At 37.6% G+C, this 24,687-nt stretch overlaps 3 protein-coding genes across 18 annotated transcripts in view; 2 read left to right on the top strand and 1 right to left on the bottom strand.

The window, feature by feature from the left end:
• Window positions 1-5,531, top strand: part of ptprk (protein tyrosine phosphatase receptor type K) — a 167,709-nt gene extending 162,178 nt beyond the window's left edge. For all 15 annotated transcript variants that reach the window (XM_072676992.1, XM_072677084.1, XM_072677075.1 and 12 more), the window contains 5 exons: window positions 7-138; window positions 1,447-1,572; window positions 2,094-2,257; window positions 2,578-2,713; window positions 4,237-5,531. In XM_072676992.1, the coding sequence (XP_072533093.1) occupies window positions 7-138; window positions 1,447-1,572; window positions 2,094-2,257; window positions 2,578-2,713; window positions 4,237-4,290 (612 nt within the window). In that variant the 3' untranslated portion in view covers window positions 4,291-5,531. The remainder of the gene's footprint in view (window positions 1-6; window positions 139-1,446; window positions 1,573-2,093; window positions 2,258-2,577; window positions 2,714-4,236) is intronic.
• A 1,735-nt stretch (window positions 5,532-7,266) lies between these two features.
• On the top strand, window positions 7,267-18,647 carry themis (thymocyte selection associated). 2 transcript variants are annotated; one of them, XM_072695064.1, is made up of 6 exons: window positions 7,267-7,597; window positions 9,321-9,458; window positions 12,312-12,776; window positions 14,658-15,721; window positions 16,936-17,056; window positions 17,649-18,647. In XM_072695064.1, the coding sequence occupies exons 1-6, from the start codon at window positions 7,507-7,509 to the stop codon at window positions 17,816-17,818; spliced, it is 2,049 nt and encodes a 682-aa protein (XP_072551165.1). In that variant the 5' UTR covers window positions 7,267-7,506; the 3' UTR covers window positions 17,819-18,647. The 2 variants fall into 2 exon arrangements, with proteins under 2 accessions (XP_072551165.1, XP_072551172.1); XM_072695071.1 differs by having other exon boundaries at window positions 16,936-17,082; window positions 17,649-17,769.
• A 606-nt stretch (window positions 18,648-19,253) lies between these two features.
• Window positions 19,254-24,309, bottom strand: leg1.1 (liver-enriched gene 1, tandem duplicate 1). The gene is made up of 6 exons (XM_072695052.1): window positions 24,015-24,309; window positions 21,904-21,990; window positions 21,639-21,817; window positions 21,138-21,259; window positions 19,990-20,228; window positions 19,254-19,405 (listed from the first exon to the last, which is right to left on the bottom strand). Exons 1-6 carry the CDS (start codon window positions 24,307-24,309, stop codon window positions 19,254-19,256), a joined length of 1,074 nt encoding a protein of 357 aa, XP_072551153.1.
• Window positions 24,310-24,687: the final 378 nt, after the last annotated feature.

The raw sequence follows: 24,687 nt of genomic DNA, 5'->3' as shown, positions 1-24,687 counted from the left end.
CCTCAGAGCTATAGGCAGCCTGCAGCCTTCATTGTGACGCAGCACCCCCTGCCCAACACGGTGAAGGATTTCTGGAGGCTGGTGTACGACTATGGCTGCACTTCCATCGTCATGCTCAATGAAATCGACCTGGCTCAGGTGAGGCCCCCTGCAGATCAGTTAATGGGATTTATATCACAATACCTACATTTAGAGTGTTCATAATATTCAACCCTAATGAGAGACTGTATCACACACCTCTGTTTATATCAAAATACCTACATTTAGAGTGTTATTAATATTCAAACCTAATGAGAGACTGCAACACACACCTCAGTTTATATCACAATACTTGCATTTAGAGTGTTATTAATATTCAATCCTTATGAGAGACTGTAACACACACCTCAGTTTATATCACAATACCTACATTTAGAGTGTTATTAATATTCAACCCTAATGAGAGACTGTAACACACACCTCAGTTTATATCACAATACCTACATTTAGAGTGTTATTAATATTCAACCCTAATGAGAGACTGTAACGCACACCTCAGTTTATATCACAATACCTACATTTAGAGTGTTATTAATATTCAACCCTAATGAGAGACTGTAACACACACCTCAGTTTATATCACAATACCTACATTTAGAGTTTTATTAATATTAACCCTAATGAGAGACTGTAACTCACCTTAGTAAAAACAGTAATCCAGGTTTTATACATAAACTTCATCATTGATAAGGTTGGCAAAAACTGCACCCCCTTTTTCTAACGTATAACATATATAACAAATAAACCTATCGTGTCATTGTGACTTGGTAATCTTAAGAGCCTTGGGTAATTTCTCTGGGTCACATGTGCATGTGAATCTATTTTAAATCTATCTAAAGTGATAAAATCATGAAAGAAATTAAATATGATCAATGCTTATTCAATGCTACAATCTGTTACAGTCTGAACTGACATCATTCAAATGCAAGTCTGCTACTCTCACACTGTTGGTAAAATTTCAGCATTACGTCAACCATGCCACAGTTGCTAGCTGTGCAGGCTATAATGGTAACAGCAAGCCATCACCACTAAAAGTGCTAAAGCTGGTGATTCATATGTTTGTCCTTAAAAACCTTGTCTACCCAACAGTAAAAGCTACACCCATACAACATACAAATCATTTGAAATGAATAACCAGCTTTCAGGTGAGAGTTCTGTAGAAGCCACCGGAGTTTCAGAGAATGAATTCTCACTCAGTCATTAGAAGACAACTGAAACCGAAGCATTTTTTCATTTGCTTACAGAAAAGAGAGGGGCAAAGAAAAGGAGAAAGGAATAAAATAATGTAATAAAGTGTAACAAAATGAGAGCGTTTGAGATTCATATTCATGCTCAGTACCCTAGTTTAGAAAAGCAGAGGTGTATGTTTTGAGGTGTTTATTGGTTGCTTTTGTTTGTTTTGCTCAGGGCTGTCCTCAGTACTGGCCGGAGGAGGGCATGTTGAGATACGGGCCGGTCCAGGTGGAGCGTGTGTCCTGCTCTATGGACTGTGATGTCATCAGCCGCCTCTTCAGAATATGCAACTTGACCAGAGTGAGTGGTCTTTCATTCAGTATTAGGTCTGTTGATTCATTGATGAAATGATTCATTGATTTCACCTCACTCCCAATTGAATAACTGATGGCCCTCCCTAAAGGAAATCTTATTTCACTCAGATTAGAGATTGTTTTTAGAGGTTAGATAATTGTTTTTATTAATGACATAACTAAATACCTGGTTGATGGTTTAATACTAGTGTTGATGTATGGCTTTTCCTTACATTCAATAGTTTAGCATTATTGAAGTTAATTAATTATGTAAATGTCCTCCTAAATTGTTTTAATATATTAAGGAATAGAATTGATTTTATAGTTTGTGCTGATTTTATAGTAGGTTTTATTGGGGGTTTATGTAAAGAAATTATGAAAATTGAGCAGATGTTGGCTGGAAATGTGTTGTAGATGAGCAAATATTTGTTAAACGTACAGGTTGATTATCAGCTCATTAAATTTAAGGATTTAGTTCTGTTATGGTGTGTACTGACTGTTTAACCGTGTTTGTTCATGTGTGGTCAGCCTCAGGAGGGTTACCTGATGGTGCGTCAGTTCCAGTACTTGGGGTGGGCAGGGCATCGAGAAGTCCCCGCCTCTAAACGGTCATTCCTGAAGCTGATCCTTCAGGTGGACAAATGGCAGGAGGAGTGTGAGGAGGGCGAGGGGCGCACGATTGTACACTGCCTGTGAGTTTACACAGACATGTTATTGTATTCAGTAATAACATCTTACATTTAAATAAATATGAAAAGACTTTTCATATTTACATATTTTACTTTCAATTTCAGTTTGGTGGATCAACATGAATTATTATAATAAGTGACAGGAAACACAGGATTATGTCTGCAATTTTTTTTTAACACATGTAGGATGTAAATGTGAGGGAGACTGAACACCTGCGTCTGAGGCAGAACACACTGCTTACCAAAACCACTCAGCTCAACAAACCACACCCTGTAAACACACAAACACAACCTTAAATGTCCCTCTCTCTATCTCTCTGTAGGAACGGCGGCGGCCGCAGTGGGATGTTCTCAGCCATCAGTATTGTGTGTGAAATGATTAAGAGGCAGAATGTGGTGGATGTGTTTCATGCAGTGAAAAGTCTGAGGAACAGCAAACCCAACATGGTGGACAGCCCGGTAAGAAGCAGGCCACTTCACACTCAGAGTACACCGCACCTGCTCTTGGTCTTTTTGGCCTAGTGGTTAAGGTTTTGAACTGGGTCACACAAAACATGCACCATGTATCTTATACCCAGGTAACCCTTAAGACCTACATTTAAACAATAGCTTGGTGAAAAATCAAAGTTGCTCACATTTGAGCAGGGAGGGTTGTTACTGAAGGGTGGTTACTTTTAAGGAATTATGAATTCTCATGAAGAATTACACATAAAGGGTCCTGCCCCAAATCCAGTGGATTAGCCAAGACCTGTTTGAAGTCTGAAGTTTGCTTCTTGCATAGCAACGACCAAGCAACCATATCCATATCAACCACCTAACACCACCAAAGCAATAACCTGGGAAGTCATAGCAACCACCTCCATACGACTCTCATAACCACCTAGCAATTCCATGGTAACCACCTAGCAACACTTTTAATTAATCTATGAATAAAGAAACAAGCACCTTCAACCTGTTATTACTAACGTAAATATTTTGCAATATAATGCAATTTACAGCTTATTAACAAATATTCAACATCAAATAATAATATTATTATTATTATTATTATTTTTAATATTATTATTATTAGAGCACATTCCATTCATGTATCGGCTGTGAATGTAACATAAACCAACTGGTTGAGATGTTTGACTATAGAGTCCATGTTATGTAATTATATAAATGAAACAGAACAGCAAAACAAAACGTAAAGCTTTAGATTAAAGTTACGAGATTAACAAAAAACATAACCGTCTATGAGGAATCAGTTCTGCTCAGAATGTTCCACATAATGATTTTTATCTCGTCTCTTTATTGATGCTGAGTGGAAACGTGAGTTCTTTGTGTTGTTTTAGTGTAATAGGTTTGTAGCCGCTGGTACCATGAAGCTCGCAACGTAACGCACGTCATCCTTTCTGAAAGAACTTTAACTAACTAAAACTTCAACAATTGTTTCGCTTTCTCAGTTTTACAATCCACTGTTGTGGTGAATTTTGCATGTTGTGCCACATCCTTTCCCCAACTCGTATTCGAGCCTAGCAGCGGCGGCTCTTCAGTGAAATAGACACACTCACGCTTACATAATCTGCACTTACTGCTACTACAAAGTGCTGTGCGAAGTGTGGAGTGTGTGTGTCGCTGCCTGCTGAGCTCATGCTGTTGCTTGTTAGTCTTTGTTGCTGTTGCTGGTTTACAAAGGCCAGTAAATAAGCACAAGTGGAAGATTCTTGGAAGTCAAATGTTACGTAATAGAGCTTTGTGTATAAGCTGGTACTCGTATTCTCTACCGCATCTCGAGTTATTTTGTCATTCTGATAGATGTTTGATTTACAGTGCGTAACTACTAGAAGTACAGTTGTGTAATTACATAATTACAGACCGCCCAACCCCCACCCAACACTACTGTACTGCCTTTCTGTCTATTCTGATGATAATGATGATGATTGGTTCACTGCCTTGTCCTATTCTTTAAAATGTTGTTTTCCCGTCTGTGCTTGCAGGAACAGTACCGGTTTTGCTATGACCTGGCGCTGGAGTACATAGAAACCTCGTAATGGAAAAGTGACAAAGGCCCTCCTTCTCGTTGTTCGCCAGTCTGGACTTTTCACGGTTTATCCAAGGCATTATTGTTGTTGTAAATTGTAACGGGAGAGAACCGAGTGGCACACTTGTCATTTTTTCCGTGTGCAGTGCCAGAGGAGCCAAGTGCCGACTGTCATGCCGCATTCGCTGTAATGTCTTTTTTTTTTTTTTTGATTGGTTTTAATTTTCTTTGTTTGTTTTGAGCATTTTGGGATTTTTGTTGTTTAGTTTTTTGGTTTTGATTCTGTGCAGCCATTGTTAACACTAAGGCCAAGCAGTTGCATGCTAAAAGTGTTCTTTATTTCTCTCTCTCTATGTCACTGTTACTGTCAATGAACATATATATGATTATATCAGTATACGTATATAGAATATCCATCGTTGTGTGAAAAACTAAAGAACAAAAACAAAAAAATATTCCATGAATCAGAGTGCAGCGTGTAACATTGGCTTGGTAATGTTTGTATTGTGCACTAATGGCTGGGCTTATTACAGTTTTGTTTGTTTGTTTTTGTTTATGCTCATGTCTTATTTTGTTAGTTTTTTTCCCCCATTTTTTGTAGCAGAGCTATAATCATAAGCCAAAGACTCATGTAAATATGTCTATATAGATAAAGCACATTGTTTGTATTTATTGTTTACTTGCATTCCTTTTGTGAAGGCTCAAAACAATCATTGCCATTCCCAGTTGTTTACCCTGAACTTTTTCTGTAAAAAAATATTGTAGATTTGTTTTTCCTTTTTAGCTTCATTTCAGTAGTAGTCATTTTAGTTTTGTATTTTTTTTCTTTTTAAGTTTGAACTTTTAGCTGTGACGTTAAGGTGGTTTATATATTTTTTTGTGTAAATGATTGTGAATTGTGTCTTTACGGCAACTCTTTCTGCAACGGCCCCGGAGAAGAGAAGAATTAATTTTGTTTCCCCGTTGTTTACGCTTGTTTGGACTTTTTTAGAGGAAGCAAAAAGTAATGGACAAGTAAAGGAGTGTTAATTCCGTCTACAAAGTATTACACTGCAGTGTGTTTAGAGGAAGACGCAGCCAGCCACCTCCAAGATGGACCTGAATGGCAGTTTTTTATAGCGAGGGAGGACGGATTATTAATAACGTGAACGTAATCATGCATCATTCTTTTTGTCTGTAGTTGTTGGCTTAATGGCTGTAATGAAACCAGTAAAACACTTTTAATAAAAAAAAGAGATAATGTACCAATCAGACCAACTGCTTCTGATTTTCAGTCCTCAGTTGAGAGAATCTGATTAAAGTCACTGTGAGAAAATGCTGCAAAAGCTCTAATGCTTCCACAAAATTACAAACAGACCCTGAAGTAAACAGACAGGTCAGTTTCAGTGCTAAAATTGCTATTCTTCATTAATCTCTAAATCACTGAACCTAGACTTACTGGAGAATGTGTAAAATCGGCCAGAGTAGTTCTCTAAGGGCTTATTATTCAGTATCTTCTATGAAATATCCAGCAGCCTTTATGAATTATCCAGTAACTGATATGGGTTTTCAGTATCTACCATGAATTATTCAGTAATTGCTTTGGGTTTCACAGTAACTAATATAAATAATTTACCATCAGCTATGAGTTATTTAGCAACCAATATGAATTATTCAGTAACTGCTATGAATTATTCAGTCTGCTATGAGTTTAGTTACTACTATGGATTTTATTTCCATGTTTTAAGATTGATTTATTTATGAAATTAAGTTATTTTACAGTCATTGCACAGCAATAGAACAGAATTCTCCACATTTAACACCTTTGTACATGTGAACACACACACTAGTGATTCGGGCAGTAAGAACACAATTGGGGAAGCAATTGGGGGTTAGATGTCTTGCTCAAGGGCACATCTGCTGTGAATGTTGGTCCTGAGGATAAAACCAGTGATCTAACTGTCCCAGGCAGGTTTCTCTGCCCCTGTAATATTCATATCTACTATGAATTATTCAGTATCTACCATGGCTGAATTAACTATGGATTATTTGGTATGTAGTACAAATTATGTTGTACCTACTATGGATTATTCAGTATCTACTAGAAATGACCAAGTTTCCAATATTATTTAGTAACTTTGAGTTATATGGCAACTAATTAAAGAAGACTAATGTTTATGCTGTATGAGATTGAAGAACTGAAATGTGCCCCCACATACAGACCCTTAGCATATGATGTGAAGGTCTTTGGTTTGTGGCCTAATGCAAAACCTTTCTGACCTTGTTACATACTGTTAAATAAGTATAGTATTCGTGAGCTGTCATAGATGCAAATTATGTGTCATTCTGACCCTGAGTAATATACAATGTCATCAATCATACAAAGTTAGCTCATCTATTTCTGTTAGTGGAGGTTGTTCATTATAATGTAAACTAATCCCAGATCAATGCTTTTACTTATATTTTACACCAAATGTAGTCAGTTGATCAGTCAGCACATGTTTTGTGTCCAAAGTTTTACTCATTTAGCTTTAGCACTAAAGCTACGAGTCTAATGTAGCTAACAAGTCATGGATTCCTATGCACCTCTAATTAGCACTATGCTAACTGCATGCATGTCATCACACACACACACACACCTCAAACCGTGTGGAGTTGTTCTCTCTATTCTCTAATAGACATACTCATGTGCTTTCCGACACTGTACCAACTCTGTTATCTGTAAACATGGACTAAAGTATGGAGACAGTTCAGGATTCTACTGTTTTAGCTCTAATCTGCGCTTTAGGCCATTTGTAGAGAACTGTGAGTCATACAGAGTCAGAAACCACATAACGAAGACTGTGAGCAGGACTATATTTGGCATAAGGGGGGAAATTGTGCAAATGTGACTTTTTCAGAAGCTTTGCTTTAAACAATAGAGCCAGAGGGGAAAGATCAGTTGTGGCTTTGCCAGTGGTGCAATGCAGAATGTGTAGCACAGCGTTGCGCTGCGTTTGTGTGAAGCTGTGGTTCGGGCTCTCTGCAATTCTCTTCACTTTGTTTCCTGTCCCCGTCCTCCGAACAGGATGCTTCTTCACACTCTTTTGTTCTCTCTTGTCACTCTGAGCGTTTGAGCTGGCCAAAGAGGGGTGAAAGGGCACCCTGAAATTTCTGACCCCTGCTTTCTCTCAATGGATGCCGTTAGCCTATGACTTCAGCTCCTTTCTGAAAGTCCTGTAGTTTGCTTACTCTGGCAGAGCTGAGGATGGCAATGACACTAACGGAGTTCACGCGCTCCCTGGACCCTAAAACACTGCCCAGGATTCTGCAGATTCAGTCTGGATTTTACTGCCAAGGTAAACAATGTCTACAGCTCATTTTAAATGGATGTGACCATGATTACTGGTGAATTATACACCATTTAACTTATTATTGTCAACAGCAACAACAAGTGTTGATTGTAATTATCTGAAGCTAGCATTTTACTCTCTGGCTCATATTTGTATTAACTGTTGTTGGAAAAGTCCATGTTCTTGTAAATGTCGATTGAGTGTGATATGTAATCACTGTTACTTACATCTGAATTGTTCTTCAGACACTGTTATAGAGCCAAATAAACGCATTAGCAACACTGATATCAACAACTATGAAATAAAACTCAGACAAATATTTATTTGTCAATCATGGTCAGTTTTAAGCTTTCAGATTTGGCCAAGCTTATTCAATTTTATGTACCTTTATTGCATTTTTTCCCACAAAAAAGTTCTATTAAAGCAGATTTAAACATGATAGAGCGGAACTCCTAGACTGAGCCTGCTGGTCCAGGCCAAACATTCATCCAAATTGTGCTTCGCTAATTAATTATCTCTCTTCTACATTAAGAATATGAGCTTTTTAGTGACATAAATGAATGATATACTTTTTTTGCTGTAATGAAAACAGCTTATTTAACAATAACAATTTCAGTAAAAATGCTGCGAACAAAACAATGTTAGATTGATAATATATGTATTCATATCAAATATTTTAATATAAATTGTATTATATCTGTAAAGTGGATTACACAGTATCTAGTTTAATTACTTTTGATTATACTGTGCATTCAGTGTAAATTATTGGCCTGCAATAACATTTATTATTGCATGCACTTATAGTCCGCTGCATTTATATGTACATACATATATATATACCATAAATATCATCACTATCATTTCTGTAGTGGTAAAAACATTCATAACTTTAATATTATTTAATATTATTAATTCATTTCGTGCTATTATTTTGAACCATTTCTGTTTGTCCATCAAATAAAAAGTGTTAATATGAAGTTTGATAAAACAGTAAAATGTGGCATTTGATTTTTGAATTATTAAACATTTATTATTAAACACAGTAACATTAGCGTATTATTATTATTATTATTATTATTATACCTTTGGAGTGCTACTTTTGGCCTAAATGATTTTTCTGTATTTCTGTAATTCTGTAATTCTTTATTTTATAATTGAAACATTATATGAACATAATATTTCAAAAATAAATATATTTTAACATAAGCTAAACATAAATGTGATGATGCAAGTGAATGCATGTTTAAATTCGCTGAAATGGCCTCAGCAGAAACACTCTGCAAACAGTTCTCGCACTCTTCGCATTCAGCTCTCTGCAACTGAATAAAAGTGTTTTACATCAGGTTTTTTCTAAAACCTTCTTACACTGGACCTTATACACCAATCAGCCATAACATTAAAAGCACTTACACATGATACTAAGAACATAATCTTGGTAAAATGGCACCTGCCAATGGGGTAGGATCTTCATATTAAACATTAAAGTTGATATGTTGGAAGCTAAACAAAGCGTAAGAATCTTTTTTGAAAATAGAGATTTTGAAAATAAATTTGGATGCATGTAAAATATTGCTCTTATTCATCTGAACTGTGATGTTTCTTTATTTCAATAAAAATATTTATTTAACTTGAACAAAACTACTTACAGTGTAGCACCCATATAAGTGTAGTATAATCACTGTTCTGCATGTTCTAAAGTGAATTGCTTTATTTTGCTGCTGATCTCCAGGCGCTGTCTACGAGCTGTTTGGAAGAGAATGCTGTCTCTCTACTGGAGACTTGATGAAGATCATTGACATCAGCATCACCAAGTTCATAGCATACACTGCTGATGCCACAGAGATCAAACTGCCATTAGAGTATCCAGGTATGTAATGTTAATTCAGTGCGACCACCTGGAATCCTAGTGCTAGAAATGGTGTTTTATTTACAATGCTAGTCAAATGTTTGGGGCAGACCTAGCTTTTAAAAATATTTGCTAATAGAAATTAGCATATTCGAATTTTACAATGCAAGTTTAAAGTCACTGTTTACATTAATATAAGCTAATTTGTTAAAAACATAGATGCATGTATTCATGTGAAAAAATGAGGACACTCCATTCATTTGTTTTGTACTTTATTAAGAAATACTGACTTATTAATATAGTCATGTTTTAAAACAATATCTATAGATCTACAGAAGGTGATATAATTGCATCGTTTGGCAAAAACAATATATTGTTGACTATCATTTGTTTAAGATACCAATTCCTACAAAGGCAAAAGAAACAATACCTTATGCCCTAATAACATTTCCTATACCCATATACCTGTTTCTGACATTGGGAGAAAGTTTTCCCACTTCTCCATGCAGAATGCTTTCAGCTGTGAGATGTTTGAGGAGATTCTGGCACAACCGATTTCAAATCACCAAATCATGATAAGATCCAGGCTTTGAATTCATTAAAGCCATTTCTTGGTGGATTTCCTAGAATGTTTTGGGTCATTATCATGTTGCATGGTCCTCTTCCACTTCAGTTTTTGGACAGATGGTCTCACATTTCACTTACATACCCTATGATCCTCAGTAAGAACAGGCAGACTATTCTATAGTCTCCAGACTAGTTTATTTGTGTAAAAAAAAAAAAAAGCTGCTCACGCTGGCTGGACATCAGGCAGGATGATACAAAAGACAGTGGAGAACCTTTAGCAGAAACATGCGAGTGACCACAGATTGTTACTCAGCACAGTGAGAGCATGCCAGTGAAAGGAAAGTATAAGTGTTAAATGAATCTCTAAAATGCTAAAAAGTAGAATGAAGCATGACTCATGAATATGTGTGTGGCAGGTCTGTGTTGGTTTGGTAGATGTGGTATTGTAACAGGAGAAACGGGGGTTTTGCAGGAGTGTGTAGGAGTCAGTTCTCTGCGGTTTATGTAGAGGAGTTTGGCCTGACACTTTAGGTTTACCTCCATAATTTTAATTAGATCAAATGCAGTAGTTGTTTTTTTTATACATAAAACATAACAAAGGGCTGTGTTCACACTTAACAAACCAGCTTTCGTCACCATTTCATCAAAGGGTTTACTGACTGGGGATGGGCAAAACGTAGCTCTCTGCTCACATTTATGAGGATTTTAATGTGATTTTTAATGAGGATTTAGGATGCTGACGTGCAGCATTACTTAATGACTACATCCAGCAAACAGAACAATCACCCACACTACACTTTAATCTACTATAACATATAGAATACGACAGAAGAGCACACCTTTGCAAATCAGGTGGCAAATAAGGGGCTTCATTAGTTGTGTTGGGTGTGGTTGAGATAATATACGTCAAATACCTGGATTGGCTCCGGGTTTGTTAGAAATATGGGAAGTCGAGAGAGATTTCCAGAAAGTTCAGAAAAGAGATCATTGCCTTTACAAACAAGAAAAAAGGATACAAAAATATCTAGCAAAACCCTCAATGTTCACTAAATGTAAAGATTGCCACCAGATTCCTAAGGAGTGACTGCAAAAGACCTGCGGCAAGATTTGGTGTAAGCAGGCACTAAGGTTTCAGTTTGGGTAGTAGGGCAAATCAAATCAAATCAAATGGCTCAGGTGATCACTGGAATGTCTGGAGGAGGAAGATTAAAGCATACTCTGAAAAGAACTTCCTGCCGACAGTGAAGCATGGTGGTGGCTCCAAGATGCTCTAGGGCTGCTTTGGCACTTGAAACCTGCAGCACATGCAGAGCAAGACGTATTCAAACAAGTATCAGGAAATCCTAGCAGAAAACATCATGCCTCCTGTGAGGAAACTGAAATCTGTGCATCACTGAACCTTCCAACAGGACAGTGATCTCAAGCATACCTTAACGTCCACCCAGGCTTGTTTTCAGAGAAATTCCTGGAAGATTCTGGAGTGGTAGTCACAGTCAGCTGACTTTGAAGAAGGCAGTTGCAGCAGCAAACCTAAGAACATTAGTGAACTGGAGACTATTGTCCATGAAAAATGCCCTAAGATTCAGGAATGCTGCCAGAAGCTGGTATCCAGCTATGCATCATGTGTGCAGCAGGTCATAACAGCAGAAAGGTGCTTAATTAAGCACTAAAGATGCTCGTCATTAAAGGATTGAATCATTCTGAAACTGCAGTTGTCATTAAAAGTGGGGCATTTAATGTTAAATATTATAGTATCCTCTCTAAAAGTGACATGCGCCCAAATCTACAAACATTGCCCACAATCATTGGTGGGAAATACTTGTTTTTTTGAGTGCTACCACAGAGGAAACACTTATGATGTCCTAAAGAACCATTTTTGTAATGACGTGTATGCATAAAGGGCATTTTTCATGTGTAAAGAACCTCTAAATCATTTACCAATTCTTTGAAGAATCCTCAAATTGGTATAGAACATTTACTGTTGTGAAAGTTCTTTAAACCTGTTATTCTGTTATGTCAGCTAACAGATGCCTGTACTAACTAACATCTCGCTGAGTGATGGGGAGAAGAGTGGCATCTAACTCACCCAGAGAGAGCAAGACCATTTATATCAATCTGGCTCTCCTAGAAATGGATGGCCTTCCCATAGCTGGCGGTTAGGATTCCTAATGAAAAAAGTGCTCCTTCAATGGCATCACTCAAGGAACCCTTTGTGGCACCTTTGTTTTTTACGAGTATAATATGAAGAATGTCTGATATACTATTTTGCTGCTTTCATAATAACTGTCAAAACCTGTATCCTAAAAGGTCTCTTCAGGATTGTGATGGACACCCAGCCATATCTGAGCATTCAGGAGATTGTGGATTCTCTCAAGATCAGTTCCCACAGACTTGGCCAGCCCACCTTCATCTCAGCCGATCAAATCCAGCTTCCCCAAGACTCTGTGAAGGAGGGAGACAGCTTCCAAATCACAGCCGTCTCTGAAGATGACCAGGGCGGCGGTCATGTTGACTGTGAGCTTCTCCACAGGGAGCCTAAGCTTAGCTTCAGGCTGGACCTCTCACAGCAAGGCCGCTTCACAGAGTGTGAAGACGACCAGTTTTACACCCTGCGGGAGCTGGCTGAGTGGAAGATCCCCAAGGGCAGGAAGAGGACGGTAACTGCAGCCAATGCTCCACCCACAAAGGACGTGTTGTTTGCCACTCAACTGGAAAACATGTGTGGGGAGTTGACACTGACTCCAGTGTATGAGCTCCAGGCTGTGATGGAGTGTAAGTGACAAAACCCCTTTTTCTTTCAGTGGCAGTAAAAAGTGCAGAGACACCTGGGCTAAACAACAACAACAACTAGTGAATTGAGTTTTTTTAACAATACATATATAATGCTTTAGTCACACTTTAATATAGGTGGTTCCCTATGGGCCCCAATAAACACATTGCAAAAAAACGATATTTGTAAAACCTAGACTGTATTGTCAGATACTGTATTGTTAATTGACACGATATGTCCAACTCCAATAAAAGCAGGTTAAATGTTTTAATATTGTTGATTTCAGAAGGAACAATGAATGAGCAGGTGTCCCAATACTTTCTAAATTAGTAATAAATAGCATTTTAATTCATTCATTAACTATATGAGGTTAACTGGGTGTATTGTATTGTATTGTATTGTAAGTGTCTGATGGACTGATGAGATGGTCATGAGCTGGTCTGGTCTAAATAATCATTTCTTTTTCAAAATGATTGGTTCAAAATACAGATTGAATTTTCTTTGGTTAAAGGTGGTTCAAACACCTGAAAATCACAACAATGGGCTTGTTGTGGTATTTCCCAAGAAAATGCTTTTAGCAGCTGTTTTTACAGTTTGTTAGAGTTTTTTTTTTTTTGACAGAAAGGGGTTTTGGTGCAGGAGTCCTTGATTTCCAGACAATAGCGTAACCATGATTGTTTTTGTTTCATGATTTAATTTTATCAATCCATTCTTGTGTTTAAGGAATATCGGAGTGTCTCTTGCCAATGAGCAGAATAAAGAGTTGGTTTAGGGCTGTTAACTTCATGAATGTTTTGCCTGCCTCTGAATTGGAAGAGCCAAATTCGAATGGTATTTTGATGTTCTGCTGTTATGTGCATTGTGTTGTTGGCGATAATGAATTTCCCATTTGCAAAAAGAGAACTGTGCTCAAAGCTTCAATTAACCAGGCCTGGCCTGTGTCAGACAAAAGAGAAGATAGATGAAATTACACTCTCACAACCGTAACATCACACACTGCTCTACAACAACTGCATGTTTTCTTTCCTCGCTTGCATTCATTTCTTTTTTAACCCTTGGAATTCTGGAGTTGTTGTAGTTTTACCTTACTGTTTAAATGTGGTTGTACACTGACACCATTAATTACAGTTAGTTACACATCTAAAGTAAATTTATAGTCAATGTACATTCTTTACAGAAGTTTGTACTCAAATTTGTACTCAAAAATGACAAAACCTACTATAAATGATTTTGTAAATAACAATTGTCTTTGCTAAAGAACCCCTAAAGAACTCAGCACAACAATAATTGTTATATTATTCAGATCATAATATATATTTTTTTCTTTTATTCTGATAGAAACTGATGTGGGATGAATGGTTTTCAATCAATTTCCACAGTTTCTCCACTTATTTCAGTGAACACATGGGTGTTTTGCTGTTAATTTTTTTCTTCTTCATTAATAATGTGCTTTCTTGATGCTATTGATGATTTATTTTGATAAAAGAAGAAACCAGCAAAGCCGAAAATATATTTATTTTTATTTTGACCCTTTTGATTAAGCTAACATATAAATAGGAATTTATTTCACATTTCAGCTGCATTTTATTGCTTTTGATAAACTGTATCAATAATAAGTGTTTGCATAGTGGACAGTGCTCACTTTTAAACTATTGCAGTCCATGTAACACCAAAGGCAGCATGGAGCTTCTTTTATACAGTGATAGAAACATAGAAATACTCAGAAATACTCTGAGGACAGATTTTAATCAGTAAAAGAGACAAACACTTACTGGCGAGAAGAAGGTTTGATATGGTTATTACAAAGTAAAAACATATCTTTTTGGTAATGCCATCCATAATTGTTCATAAGTTAAACTACTCCCCTTTCTTCTGTTCTACAGTCAGGAAAAGCATTGCTCTCATCCCCTCCAACATGGACGTTGAGGTTATGGACGTGACAGAGCAGTTTGACGTGAACACTTTTATCCAGCCTTTTTCCCTTCAGGACGTGTCTCAGAAGCCTTCAGAAATCTTCCCCATGGTGGCTGACATAATTGAACGACCTTTGGCTGAGAGGCACATACCGGAGGAGTTGTTAAATCTAATACATTCGGATCAAGTCATCGTCCATAAGGCTTATGAAGCCAAGCGGACTCTTGCTACAGAAATCCGTCAAGAATCGGCAAGACATTTTCTCATTCCCACAACCTATAAGGGGCGGTTTAAGCGACGGCCTCGCGAGTTTCCCACAGCTTACGATCTGGAACAGGCCTGCAGTGACACGGAGCAGTTGCATGTGGTGGCCACCAGGGGCTTTGACTCAACCTATAGTGGATTAGCATCTGTTATAGCAGGGGATCAATTTATAGTGAAGAAAAGCAAAATGAAGGAACTCGCTGGTAATGAAACTAGGGATGCAGTGGATGCCTTGGGTTGTATGAAGATCAAAGGGAAGACTCATGAATCTGTTCATCTCCCAATGTGCCTGGATGGCGGATTTATGGAAGTTGTGCATGACAAAAGACAATACTCTATTGATGAGGTCTGCAATCGATTCCCGTTTCCATTCAATGTTAAAGTGTCAGTTCGTGACCTTTCATTCAAAGAGGACATTTTGGCCAGTGTTCCAGGCCTACGCATCGAGGAACAAATCACAGACCCCTACCTCCTCATCTCAACCGTTGACCTATCCAGTTGGTGGGAGGTGCCGGTAAATCGCCTGCACATGACTGTCCACCTGGAAAAAAGCTGGACAGGTGGTGTCCCTACCACTGGAGTGAATTCAGCTGTTGAAGAGATCCCTGAGGACTGTTATTACACCATGAGAAGGTATGCCTTCACTACGGTCATGCCTCCACCAAGACCCCCTAAAAAACCCAAACGGCCTCCAGCAAGACCAGCCAAACCTCAGCCCATTCCCCGACCTGAGAAGCCCACAAACATCTCTGCCAGTTCCTCTCCAAAGGTGACCAACACTGATGTTTTATTTGTGCATGTGTAGTGTGAAAGACTAAGGCGTAATCCATGACTTAATCCATGACTTAATTCGTGTCCAAGGTACCTGCTTATAGTTTTTGAGCCCATCTGGACCTAAGACTGGACCTAAAGACTTTTAAAACTGTGGACCGTTCTTTTGCTAAGAATTACACACCTCTTTGTTTATATATTATTCTGAAGCTTGTTTAGAATAGCATATTTACTTGTTAGCTTTAGAGTCTGTGTGGCACAGTAATGGTTGACACTAGTTAGTGGTTGTGTGGCATAATAGTGGCTGGTATGAACAGGTATGATTGGCCATGCCTAAGTGTTCTGGTATTTGTTTCCCCAGTAATGGAATAGAACCCTGTTCACACTTCTTTTTGTGCTGTCATTTTGACTCTCTCAAATTTATCTTAAAATTCATCCTTAATACATCTGAATGTGTTTGGAGGGTGATTTTGGATGTTCTGCCATTTAATAAAAATAGAAAATATAGATCAATCACAATCACTGAAGATGCAGGCATTGCTGCCATCTTGTGGCAAATGCTGGACTTACCATGTAAAACACTGCAAAAGTGATTCTGTGAGCTAGTGAATTCTGCACACCATATTGTCACTGTCAGACAAAATCCTCAAATCTCCAAAACATTATCTGTACACAATAAAGAAAAAATCATTCCTAATTGAGTGTATGTATATCACTCAAAAGTGATTTTTGATATTTGTAGAAAGTCCATTCATCATGAAATGATCATACAGTGTCAAGGAAAGCTGGCATTTTTAAACATCAAAAAATAAATAAATAAATAAAAATTCAAGGACAAATTTTGTTCTTAAAATTATAATATACTCACTGTCCTTAGATCCTTAAACTTTGAATTTTGGGGAATTTTGGATTTTGTTTAGCACCTCATAGTCTACATTTAGAGTTGGCATCTTCTACTAACAGTGTTGTAAACATTTGCCAGAACAATGTCCAGGTTCAAAATCTTGATTTTGAGAACATGTGTTCACCTGCCTCTATTGGCCAGATTTTTTCTTTTATCTACATGCCGCTTGACTTGACACTTTAGATGACCTTTGATAACTAAAATATTGTTTGCCATATACATAAAGTTGTTGTACCTGGCTAAGAAATACTTCTACATGTGTTTACATATGCCATCTGACCTCTTCCACATCTTCTATTGTATTCCAGAGTCCTCGGCCTGCTGTAATTAGTAGAGACAACTCCACAGACCCCAGTAACTCTACAGCAGAAAATGAGAGAGCAGTTCCCTTAAGTCCTGCTACTTTGCCAAAACCTGTCCTGCAGAAATGTAAGACACATGAGTTCATACACCTGGTATGAGAATAGATATTAAAGTTTAAAATGACAAATGTACCCAGTTTTCCCTGCAACACAAAATGTAGTTACTCAGCCAATACATGTTTGGTGTCTGAAGTTTAATTATTTAGTTTAAGTAATGTGGCCAAAAAGTAATGGACTCCACCAATTAGCTTCAGTTTGGTTATGTGGTTTCTGACACTTGAAGTATATGATTATTTAGTCATGCAGTTAGAACCTTGCTAATTGGTGGTGTTTAATCTTCCATTACTTCTGTAGTGCTACATAAGCCAAACGTGTCTTGATTAATTAATGAAATTTGGGTTGAAAGGAGTGGTGTATAAATGTTAACTATAATTTTAACTATAATGTGAATTTAAAATATTGAATGTGTATGTGTGTATTCGGCTGGTATAGTAGTTAACAACATTGCCCACAGAGTGGCAGATTAAAGCAAGCACATCACACCTCACCAATACGTTTATTAATAGATAGAAGATAGAAGTTGCTTTGGATAGGCGTGTAAATGTCCATTTAAGCAAATGCCATAAACATGTGTGTTCACCTTTGCTTTCATCTCTCAGCTGTTACAAGAGGACACAGCCTTGAGGATGTATGTATAAACAGACCTGATGACGATGACCCCCATGACTATGAATACATTGATGAAGATGAACTCGAGAACATCAGGAAACAGTTCCATGAACAGTCCATTAGCATTTCTGCCAAAGGAAAGCCAAGTAATACAATATGATTACACTATGTGGACAATGACAGCATTGGAGTATTCATGTGTGATGGAGACAAGAATATCATAGGAAAATAAATGTGTACTTTGTAGTGGCAGTTACAGGCACAGATACCAAAAGAACTTTCATTTTTTAAATAAATTGTTAATTGACATTGCTGCTTTGGATTTCAGCTACTACATAGCTACCAGTGCATCAATGTAGTGGTCAGAAATGTCCAGTATAACCTTTCTGCATGACATAGTGAGGTTCTCAAAAAGTGTGACAGTTCAAAAATCTACTTTATACAGTCCTTTCTTTCCTAATATAAGAGGGTAGGAATGTAGTCCTGCCCCAAAAATAATTGATTGGCCAAGACTTTGTTTGGCCAAGATTGTTGTTGTTTTTGTTCAGAAATCTCAAATAGATTTGCTTATGTTACCTATGCCCATTGATGTCAGTATAAAACTGTAGCAGTCTAATTATTGCCTGTATGTTTGCCTTTTTTTTTTTTTTTTAAAGAATCACAAGTCAGACACAAAATATGTCTGTTCAGCAAAAAGGAACTTTACTATTAATGTGCAACATTAGCATATATAAAAAAAGTGTTAATGTTTTTGAAAATCAGGCAACGTATGCTAGCTCGAAAATGCTTTGACAGTAAAATAACTTTTCACCCACAGTAAGTATTCTAAAATGTGATTGGAAAATATGATTTTATTATAATTTTACACCTGCTCCACATAACATCACCAGGATATTGTGTATTTATTTCAGAATGAAAAGGTGTAGAGGGAATATCTGTATATAGCTACTATTTTAAGTGGCAAATGTTTAAATAAAGCATCAAATCCAGTATTGTTGTATCAAAGTATCTACCCTTGGTGTGGGATTAAACCATATGTATTCATTGGAGACATGGAGACATGACCATTTCATTTCATTTCTACATGTGGTGTCTTGGAATTAATGGCTGGACTGTTAAGGTCTCTGCATTGGCTTTATTTATTGATCCAACATTTGCCAATAAACATCCTTCAGAACATCTTAAAAGTTAGAACATGTTCAGAAAGTGCAATTCCTCAAGGAACCTTCAGTTTACATTTTGGTTGTATTAGAGTTTCCAGCCCAGCTATGACAGACAACCAGTATTTAATTTTTCACATTTGGTATCTGAAGTTTGCAAATGTATTTATTTATTATATGCACTGCAGCTACTAGACTAATGAAAGTAACAAGCAATGTTATCTTACAACCTTATATTCTGTACTCACGTCAACCATGGGTTGTTAAGTATTTAGGGCCTGTGACCAGGGTGTAATGATTTATGCATGCAGTAGCTCCAGTGCTAAAAACAATACAAGCAAAACTTTAGATACTAAACATGTCTTGGTTGACTAATTACATTTGAAGTAAGAAGGGAAAGACTGCTGGGTATTTTCGCATGTTCAGTGGTTGTTTTCAGCATTTGGTGATCATTTCAGTCAGGATGGACAGCATGCTGGAGGTGGCGAACTGTGGGTTGAACAGGAGGTCATTCAGCAGGGTGCGACCTTTCTCACGTGCAGCGGATGAGCACATTGCACGCTGCCACATTGAGGTCAGAGATCCACCTGGAAAAACACAAATGGCATAGTGTATTTACACAGGTAAATATGACACAAACTAAAGCAACTTTTAATTCTATCAGAAGCATTTAGAAGATCGGTCAGGGATTAAACAAAAGGAAAGGTAAATGTGGTAACTGTGGGCTTAGTTATTAAACCTAATATGTAATATTTAGTGACTATTGTATAGTAACTATTTAGTAACTATTGCATATTTTAAAGTTTTATGTAAATTATGATGGTGAGTAAGTTAAACATGGGCCAACAAAGTATTCTTAGTGTTTAATTATGACTTTTTATGCACTTCTATGCAATCACCACAAGATGGCGAACTGCACTTTTTTTCCCTCTATTTCTTCCCCTCTTTTTCCTTCCAGACAAATATCTATACATTAACCTCCAATACAAATCTTCACAATTTGATATGTGCATTATATTAAAGTACATATAATCATTATCATCATTTGGGGGTAAAATCACATTACATACTTTTTGGGTTTGTTTCTTTTTCTTTTGTGAAAAGTGAAAATTTTCAATTCACCAGATTCATCTTAAAGTCATGTGATAGGTCAGAGATATAAGTTGCATACCCAGCAATTTGTTGGCTGTGGTCATCCAGCCAAAAATGTAGAGGGTGTGATTTTCCTCAGTGCTGAGGTCAGCAATGTTGGGCGGACTGTCCGTCTCCTGCAGTACTCTGCTGGGCAGAGGAGCCATGAACTGCACAGTTTTCTCCATGCCAGACGGGAAGTGGGCAGCCCCCACATATTGAGCAGAGCTCAGCCAGCTTTCACTGAAGGACTGCTCTGGTTTCGAGTAAAGTGTCCTCCTACACAGGGGGAAGATGGAATAAAATGTGATTACAGGCACAATAAGCTGGAAACTCTGGCAATAGTACTGGCAATAATCTTGACTTAGACAGTTAGCACCATGCCAGCTGGTGGGATATAAGCTTCCATTACATGTTAACTAAATTAGCCTGACAGCGCCAGTGTAAAACTAATGACATAATTTAACCCCATATATTGGGGTTAATATATGAGTACAAAATGTTTATTTATTGTAATATAATATATAATTTTATATAATATATAAAATATATTTATTGTTTATAATTATTGTAACCTGCTCTGAAACATGACACCAGATTTTCCTCACAAAAAAGAAGTTCATTCAAGTATGCTATTAATCTACTTCTACTACTTTAAACTAAAAACAATTAAGGATACCTTCAGGTTTGTTTTTATGTACCAATCAGAGATATTATTTTACCAATCAGAGATATTATTTTAAATTATGCTTAAATATTTTTGGCTTATACTGACTTAATTGGCATATACTGGCTTATTTTTAGGCTATACTTGTACTTAGTCTACTATACTTTTTCTCTGGATATTCTTTAATTTTTACTTAGGAGAGGCTGCATGACACAATTCAAAGTGTCATTGACTGCTGTCATAATGGCATTTTGAATGTGGTGAAAACTGGTTTATTGAAAGTTTGTACACATTGCTAATAAACCTCATTTTAAATGTGGATTGCAACTGTATGTAAACATGTTTTATCTAATCAAACACATTAAGTAAGGGAGAAGACTTTGTTTTTGTTTTTTAAATTTAAGCACTGGGGCCAATTACACATTTTAATTGCCATATCACATCTGATACAAATCTAAAGAGACAAACACAATACTAGCCATCAAGTAAGCTAGCTTTAAAAGGTAAAATTTGTTGCTCACTTATCAGCACAGGTGTTCGCAGCTGAGTCAAGGGAGGCTAATTCCGCTGACCACATTAAACCCAGAATTTGATCCTTTTTCTCATCATCAGTCACTTCTGATTCACTGATGGTCTTCAGAGACTGCAAAGGAAACCAAATCTTGCTTCTAATTATCAAAACCACAACACATGTTCCCTTTAAGTGGAAACTCTATCCCAACAGAACTTTCTGGTCATATAAGTGGGGAATTAAATAATGCATAATAGTGCATATGTAATATAATGCATTATTATTTCAATTTTCTATATACAAATTCTAAGCCTTTTGAGAATTGCAGGGTCCACTTTAACATATGGATCCCAGCTTAGTTACCATTTAGTTATTATTACATTACCTGAAAAACTTAAAAGGGGATTTCTTCTATTTTTATATTGGAACAATATATTAAAGTAATGGCTCTGTATGAATATGTCATGATCCAAACACATTTTTTATGATATGATGTCTGGAGGACAATTACCTGAAAAAATTTGACCCATTTGCTCATGGCATCAGGGTGTGTAATGGAACAAGTGTTGGAACAATAATTGGTAGCCAGCTCAGCAGGCACCTGAATCTCAATCTTGGCTTGACCATCCCCCACCACACCTGCCTCAACTGCCGCCAGGAAAGGAACCACAGACAGGTAGTAGTTCACACCTGTACAGCAAAGGAGAAAGGGGTGATGAGAGAAGAAAGATAATTGATGGACTAAAAAAATAGTATGTTCCCGAAGCACTACTTACACCCCCACCAGCTGTTGGTGGCAATACACACCGGACTGGAGCTCTCCTGCCCACAAGTGTTTACACCTGTTGGATCAACCAGCCGACCTGTGAAAAGAAAACAAAAGTTCCTAATATGAAAATATTCTCTCTAAGTAGTAGACTAAAATTGGTCAAAAATTATTTAATATTTGACTTGCTTATGAGATTTCTGACACTGTCAGACATGCTGTTTTCTGTAAACATGGACAAAATTCAGGCTTCAGTGTGGCTGAAACCACACAGGCAAGTATATTAGAGATTACTGAACAAGTTCACACACTTTGAGGTAAACATGAGATGACTGAAGTATGCTCTTACCATTATGTCTAAGCTACCATTACTGTTTAGCTGCATTAGTGTTGTAGCTCTAACTTCAGACACCAATCAAATTGACTTATCATATTACACAAACAAGACAACCATATTCACCATTTGTGTTGGACACAGATGAAATTTGGCCTCAGTCTTTAACCTATTCATGCAATGATCACACATACAGTGGCTTGCAAAGATATTCATAACCTGTTTTTTGTATTTTGTCCCCATACAACTACAAATAAACTGTATTTTATTGTGATTATAAGTGATAGATCAACACAAAGTAGCACATAATTTTTATAGTTTTTGTTGTTTTTTTCTCAAAATTTTAATCACATAAAAATCTAAAATGTGCACCAGCTTTGCGCCAAGGTTGGAAGTAGAGCGTCTGAACAGCAATTTTCATGTCTTACCTCAGATGCTCAAAGGGGATTTAGGTCAGGACTTTGACTGAAGCATGATGCTGCCACCACCATGTTTCACAGTGGGCATGGTGCGTTCAGGGAGATGAGCAGTGTTACTTTTCTGCCACATGTGCGTTTAGGCCAAAAAGTTCAACTTTGGTCTCATCTGACCACAGCACATTCTTCCACATGTTTGCTGTGTCCCCTACATGGCTTGTGGCAAACGTCTTATGTCTTTCTTTCAATAATGGTTTTCTTCTTGCCACTCTTCCATAAAGGCCAGATTTGTGGTGTGCACGACTTATAGTTGTCCTGTTGACAGATTCTCCCACCTGAGCTGTGGATTTCTGCAGCTCCTCCAGAGTGACCATGGGCCTCTTGGCTGCTGACCAATGGTCTCCTTGCTCGATCTGTCTGGGTGACAGTTTGGGTGCATTGCCATGTCTTGGTAAGTTTGCAGTTGTACAACACTTTTTTGATTTTTGGATGATGGATTGAACAGTGCTCTTTGGGATGCCCAAAGCTTGGGATAGGTTTTTATAACCTAACCCTGCTTTAAACTTCTCCACAACCTCATCTTTGATCTGTCTGGTGAGTTCCTTGGTCTTCATGATGCTGTTTGTTCAATAGTGTTCTCTAACAAACCACTCAGGCCTCCACAGAACAGGTACATTTATACTAAAACTAAATTACACACATTTAAGGTTGTGGTTGTAGGGTGACAAAATGTGAAAAAGTTCAGGGGTTATGAATACTTTTGCAAGCCACTGTACACACTATACTGATAGTGAGAGTGGTGAGAGCCCAGAGTGGTGGGCAGCTAATGCTGTGGCGGCTGGCGAGTTTAAAAACAGTGGCAGCTTGCCAAACCTGGGTATTGAACCATGTCCTGTTATTAATAGCCTGCATAACAGCAGAACCACCACTGCCCTACAGTAAGAGATCAAGTAGGTAAATTATTTTGTTCATAATTAAAAAACATTTTTCAAAAGAAGATTATCTTAGTTGTATTACAGTTAGCATACCATTACAGTAATAGCTTCTGGCACATTTGTGCCAATATATAAAAAAAATGTTGAATTCTAAATTAACTCTCTTAATTTGACATTCTTTATGAATGCTGACCTAGGCCTTCAAGCTCTTTCTGGATGGAAATCTGATTCATAATCCTTTGTGATCTTGAGTTTCCAGCCCAGTTGCAGAGTAAGGCCCCCACAGCGAGTTCTTGTGATCTTTGTGTTATCAGGAATTTAAGATATGCCATACAGAATAAGCATTGGTAGTTTTGCATCAATTATGTCTGATTCTGTGTTGCATTATATATGCAGTTGACCCTTGAGCTCTAGGAAATTTAGTTCATAATCCTACCTGATCTGAGTTTCCAGCCCAGTTGCAAAGGAAGCGCCCACAGCGGGTTTTCATTGGCCCCAGGGCCCATAGAGCTCATGTAGGGGTTGGAAGCATTGATCATCAACCTGTACATGGCCATCCTCTGCAGGTAGTCCCACGGGTCTAGCTTGACCACCCCATCAGCTTGTGGAAGCTCAGACAGCAATGCTGGGGCCTTTTCCCAGAGAATAGGGAAGCCATTCTCAATCACCACTGCTGCCCTGCAAACAGTGACTACCAGGGCAAACACCACAGCAGCTCTGCTGAAATGCATGTTTGGAAATGAGGCTGAGCACATTTTAGAGCAGACAGGGGCTTTTATGGACTGAGATAGGAAGGACTTTGACCAAAATCAAGGAGGGCAAAGGAAGCAGGGAGGAGAAAGAGAGGTCAACTGAGGCCTTTACATGTTTTATCATGATATACTCTTTCTCCTGAGCCCTCATATGAATGCCTTGCTAAGCCATGCTACACTGGAATTCAGTTGCATTTTGTGTTGATCTTCTAGAAAATGTAGAAACACAGGGCCTTTTGTTGAAAAGAACTGAACTGGACTGAAGACAGAACTGAACTGGACACAGTCTGACAGGACTGTTCTGGAGAACGAAGCAGCAGCTAATAACCTGAAAGGGGACCTGAAAGGGATGCTGTA

The sequence above is a fragment of the Salminus brasiliensis genome, chromosome 1, assembly GCF_030463535.1.
Source record: "Salminus brasiliensis chromosome 1, fSalBra1.hap2, whole genome shotgun sequence".
Taxonomy (NCBI): domain Eukaryota; kingdom Metazoa; phylum Chordata; class Actinopteri; order Characiformes; family Bryconidae; genus Salminus; species Salminus brasiliensis.
This window is presented reverse-complemented; position numbering and strand designations above follow the sequence as displayed.

What these genes read in the sequence shown, in the direction of transcription:
- themis (XM_072695064.1), top strand. Translation starts at nt 7,507, where the DNA reads ATGGCAATGACACTAACGGAGTTCACGCGCTCCCTGGACCCTAAAACA. An exon ending in GTCTGGATTTTACTGCCAAG is followed by an intron (nt 7,598 to 9,320) that starts GTAAACAATGTC and finishes GCTGATCTCCAG; the next exon opens with GCGCTGTCTACGAGCTGTTT. An exon ending in AAAACCTGTCCTGCAGAAAT is followed by an intron (nt 17,057 to 17,648) that starts GTAAGACACATG and finishes TTCATCTCTCAG; the next exon opens with CTGTTACAAGAGGACACAGC.
- leg1.1 (XM_072695052.1), bottom strand. Translation starts at nt 24,309, where the DNA reads ATGCATTTCAGCAGAGCTGCTGTGGTGTTTGCCCTGGTAGTCACTGTT. An exon ending in CACCAACAGCTGGTGGGGGT is followed by an intron (nt 21,818 to 21,903) that starts GTAAGTAGTGCT and finishes TTTGCTGTACAG; the next exon opens with GTGTGAACTACTACCTGTCT. An exon ending in AATGGGTCAAATTTTTTCAG is followed by an intron (nt 21,260 to 21,638) that starts GTAATTGTCCTC and finishes TTTCCTTTGCAG; the next exon opens with TCTCTGAAGACCATCAGTGA.